Raw genomic sequence first — 5,122 nt, forward strand, 5'->3', positions numbered from 1 at the left:
CTAAGCTCTACGCGGTTGTTGGCTTTTGGCGCTGTGGCTACGAGCAGCGGCATTGTACAGAGCCCATGAACGGGTGAGCCCGTCGTCCATGGTTGCCTTTTTTAATTTGGGTAGCGCGTCTGCCTGATCGACAGCAGCCTCATTCACCAGCAATAAAGAAAGCCACGCGTTGGTCGTGTTGGCCTCCGTGACGATGGGCTCCTTGGACAGGATGTCGTCCCATTCCTGCTGGATGAACTCGGTGGTGCGCACCATGGCATTGATGGGCGACACGGGGATCATCTGGATGCCGTGGATCGCGTACTTCTCGGCGCTGAACCAGGTCGCGTACGCCGCCTTGTTGTCGAAGAAGATGCCCGTAACGTGGTTGGGCACGAACTCCTTCGGGTGGATTGTGTTGTCCGACGTCATGAGGAAGTAGGTGCGGATGGTCCGGGCGTTCAGGCGCAGCATGAGGCTACCCAGGTCTTCCACGGCCTTGTTATTAGACACCTGACCCCAGAGCTTCATGCCGTAGTAGAAGTTGACGTCTTCCGACGTGCTCTCCTCGTCCTTGCCGTCCGCCATGGGGGTGACGCCGTGTGAGTACGAGTGACCGAGATAGAATGAGAAGTGGCGGAATTTGGGGAAGAATGCGTCTTCACTGCTTGGGTTGGCGACGTCACGTAGCATTATCCAGATCATTGCATCCAGCTGCTTCATGCGCTTCCACTTGGGGTGAAGGCTCTTAAGCATGGCGGAGGCCGTAACCCAGTAGCCGTAATGGTAGTGGTGGTCGTTGTACACGGAGTTTCCGAAGTCGGCGTCAACGTCGTTGGCCGTGAAGCCCTGGCTGCTGACGAGACCGCCGTAGGAAGTCTCATAGTTGAGCGGTGGGGCCAGCGTGTTGTCCAGGAACGGCTCAAGGAGAGTCTCGAGCTTCGACAGACAAGTATTGAGCAGTTTTTTGTTCTTCCCCACGATAGCGGCGTCAGCGGCCATGAGGCACAACGACGCGTACTTCTGGTACTGCTTGCCGTTGAAGTACCAACTCGTCTTGTTTAAGCCCCAGTCCTCGGCGATATCGGCCTGCAGAGTCTTCAAAAGGCCCAACTTCGACACCATCTTCGCAGACGGTTTGGTCGTTGGGTAAAAGTCCACCTCGAGGTCGTTTTCAGCCTCGGACAGCATCCACGCCCCGGTGGTCGTCACCTGAGCAACCATTTTGCCTCGCGTAGCGGAATTGAGGACGATGGCTTTGGGATTCTTTGCAGTAATCGCGCCCTTCAGAACAGGCAAGTGGTGAGGCAGCGCGAAGTGCAGCAAGCCGTGGGTTTTACAGCTTTTGCCGACCGTTTCCCACTGCAGCAAGTACTCGGTCCTTGATGTCACCGAGACGTTGCCGCCGCGAACGTGGCATGTTCTGTACTTATCGTACACATCTGTGGCTTCGCTTGAGGGTAGAATAGCCACACGGACCGTTCCAGTGAAAGGTTTACTGGAGACCAACGCCTTACCCGATTCATCGATGGTGAAGCTGCCGTCGTTGCCAGTGTACACCACCCACGTCTGGTTACCGCCGAGATCGATGATGTACTTGCCCGGAACCGACATGTCCACGATCTTCATCGTGTACTCCGATTCAATGCTAGCTGTCAGACGATCGTAGGTCGCGGTAATGAAGGCCATGCCGTGCACCAGAGCGGAGTCCATGCACTGCTGCTTGTTTTCGAGGCACGCGCGGACCTTGATGCCGAAGTCGCTGAACGAATACATCTCGTAGATAGGTTTAGCTTCCCCAGCAAACTCCGTGGCCGAGAGCGTGATGTCGTTAACGAAGTCGTGCAAGTAGAACTCAGCAACACCGTCGGTCAAAGCGGATAACTGGCGGTAGTTGTACGAGTAACACGCCTGGATGCCGTACGGCGCCTCTTTCGGCAGCTTGACCGCATACGGGTTGGACCAGCCGGGATTGGCCTTCGTGTTGAGCTCCTCGGCCGTGGTATGAATGAGGTTGCCCCACCACTTGTTCGTGGGGAGTGGTTTCCCCAGCAAACCTTTGGCGACGTTGATGATAGGCGCCATCTCTCCGAGAGCATTACGAGGAAATAGAGTCTCGGGTGGCTCCTCTGTCGCGAACGGAGCAAGCAAGCCGCCGCTTCCAGATGTGATGGTTGTAGCATCGGAACCCGCCGAAGAAGTCGTGGAAGTCTCAGCCGAACCAGAGGCCGAGAAATCCAATTCAGACCCCGAAGCAGATGAACTAGCGTCGAAACTCGAAGCCGAAAAACTAGCAGTCGATCCGGACATCGAAAAACTAAAGTCGGAGCCGGAAGCCGACAAACTGCCATCGTTTCCGGAAGCGTCCGAGCCGGAGGTTGAAATTTTTTTCTCAGAATCCGAACCGGACAAGCTAACAGCAGAGCCTGATGTAGACAGGCTGGTGCCTGATCCTGAAGCCGAGAAGCTGGGAGCGGACCCGGATGCCGAAAAACTATCAGAGCCCGACGAAGAGTGTGACAGGGAGGCTCCAAAGGCCCGTTCTTCCTCTTCTTGTGGAGCATGCACGGTGCCCCCACGGAGGATATCATCGTCGTTCAGCAGGGAGAGGTCGAACCCGGCTGCCGAGACAATCGCCATGGCGATCGCCGCGGCGACGCGCATCCGTCTCAACTCCATGTGTGGGTGTTGGGATTGGGTGGTGTTCGGATGGAACTTTTGTACTTTGAGTAGCGCTTGCCAGTCAGAGAGCAGGATTGAAAGTGATTTCGTCCAGGCAGATCAGCAAGATGCTTGCTGCTACCGAGGACGATTCACGCGGCGACCCAGGGGGGCAGATCCGAACACGAATCTTTGGTTCGAAAAATTGCCTGCAAATTGTCTTTGCTAGCTCTTTGTTGCTGAAGTGTTCGACGTGGCATTGGACTCACCTCAGCTCCTGTAACTCAACCCTCGATTCCGATGCTCACCAGCTGGATCCACGGACGGCGACTAAACAGCACACAACTCTTTGGGTCATGGCTTGGTAGTCACTGCAAGTCCCTGCAACGGGCAGTTAACGTAGCGCACAGGCTCTTCCAGCGTCGAACTGGTGTACTTGTCGTGCAGAAAAACTTGAACAAAGAACACGAATTGCTATAGAGTTGAAGGCCGATATCAGCAACACCCGCAAATCCTTGCACGAAAGAGGCTTTGCGTGACGATTGTGCCGAGCGTCGAGATTGCATAGGTGCACATACAGTACAATGGGACTGCCCCGTATCAGCGCCTGTCTAATGTATGACGAAGAATTGCAGTTACCTCAGCCATGCTGGCTCCTTCGGAAGTTCCTATTAGGCTCATGGGCATCATACTTTTCAAACCACCATCCGCCCATATACTGCGTGTATCAAAAAACGTCATAGGGGAGATAATATGGCGAACTAAATATTCTTGCTCTCGATCAGCGCAGTAATTTGAAATTGCTTTGCTATGCTTGGTGTTTGTAAACAGGTAAGCTGTACATTGCGTGTTTGTATGTATAGTGTATTCTGCATCCCCAAGCGAGATTTGAACGGTGGTGCAGATGGCAACCGATAATATTCTGCTGATGCATCTGGTCGTACCAATATTTGAAACGGGCAAGCACCTCGAAAGCTCGCGGGTAGCATGCCCTGGAGCGCCGTGCCTATTCATGTACGATAACGACCTTTACGCTATTTGCTCAAAGTTCTTGTCAGCTGCAGTGTTCAGTCTGCACGTCCGCCCAGTACTCAGAGTCGTATATATATACATTATAATATATTAAGAGACCACGGCTAACAAAATATTACTTACAAACCTAAGCACGAATCGGCTCTTTCGCACACTATAGGAAAGCGGGGTATCTCCGCTTTCCAATGAGCCATACCACGTTTAATTTGGGCATGTTCGAGAGGAGAACCAACCCGATGAAAAAAGTATCTCCTGTGTGGTCGCCAAAATCGATTTTTTTTTCTTTGCATATCCCACTCTGAAACTATCTGTAGATTCCGCTGGTGCAATCCGTTTTGACTCAGGCTGTAAGTGCTTCAAAAAGTTGGTTTTGCGGCACACAGGATTGTCTGGGGGGATATATTATGATTTTTTTTTTAAATTTGAGATATAGCAATAGGTAACAAATTGATTCACTGGCACATTAGTATCATTTTAATTGTCCTGAACTTGTTAGACGATTTCCCATCAAGCTCAGCCGATTTCCGCATGAGCCTCCAACGGCGATTGCTACCACCGCGAGTCGGGTTTCCGGTGATAGAATTTGTTGCTACTGCATTCACTGCTTCGGCTACTTGCTCCACTGTCCAACAGTTCACGTTGCTAACGTGCTTCCGTATGTGGCCAAACTCGCGGTCACACGAAAAACTCGTGTGACCTTTCACGAAAACCTTGTACAAGACTCGCTCTAGCACTCCCATACCGATCCCCGTGGGCCAGTGGTCAAACCCTGACGCGGAGACAGGGAGGTACCGGGATCGATCCCCGCCCAGTGCGGGACTTTCCACGGAGGCCGGAGATAGGCAATATCTTGGACTAGCAGCCACTCCGTGGAGTGGTCCGCCCTGCCAACTCGCACCCCGGTGTAGGATAGTTGGGTGGGCTGGAGGCCCCAAGTACCGAAAAATGCCCCATAATGTAATGAGGGGTATCAGAACCCGGTCCCGAAATGGGTCGGATAGTCACAGGCATCCCCACCAGAGCAAGCCTCAAGCCTGGTGTGTGGATTCTGGTGGCTTAAATCTCTAGCACTCCCATCCGGACCTGAGCGAGCAGTGACTTTTGTCAAAGTTGTTTTTGTTTTGTCTTGAACAGCTGTCTGCATAGAGTGTCAGCTTCTTCTTTCCGGGTGGTAGCAACTTCGTGCGGATGATGTGAGCAAGCATAGAATTAATCTGGTCACTCCCTTTGCCACTCACAGTCTTGTCACACACGTAATTGGTCTACACGCCGTCGTTTTCGCAGAATATACCAAAGCAGTACACAGCTACCAGAGGGTAAAAGTACCATAATGAAGGCGTGTTCGTCACTCTCGGCACAGTGAGATTTTGCGAGTAGCCCATGACGATAACAGCGTGGTCATCACCTGCAGCCTGTTTGTCTTTCTTGTACTCACGCTGACAAGAGCAAA

At 52.7% G+C, this 5,122-nt stretch overlaps 1 protein-coding gene across 2 annotated transcripts; it reads right to left on the minus strand.

Moving 5' to 3' along the window:
- Positions 1-2,643, minus strand: IUM83_12153 (putative endo-1,3(4)-beta-glucanase; the record flags this gene model as incomplete). 2 transcript variants are annotated; one of them, XM_067936758.1, is made up of 1 exon in its annotated part: positions 1-2,643. In XM_067936758.1, one exon carries the CDS (start codon positions 2,641-2,643, stop codon positions 1-3), a length of 2,643 nt encoding a protein of 880 aa, XP_067794990.1. The 2 variants fall into 2 exon arrangements, with proteins under 2 accessions (XP_067794990.1, XP_067794989.1); XM_067936757.1 differs by having other exon boundaries at positions 1-1,170.
- Positions 2,644-5,122: the final 2,479 nt, after the last annotated feature.

Source organism: Phytophthora cinnamomi (assembly GCF_018691715.1).
Source record: "Phytophthora cinnamomi strain GKB4 chromosome Unknown Contig22, whole genome shotgun sequence".
Taxonomy (NCBI): domain Eukaryota; phylum Oomycota; class Peronosporomycetes; order Peronosporales; family Peronosporaceae; genus Phytophthora; species Phytophthora cinnamomi.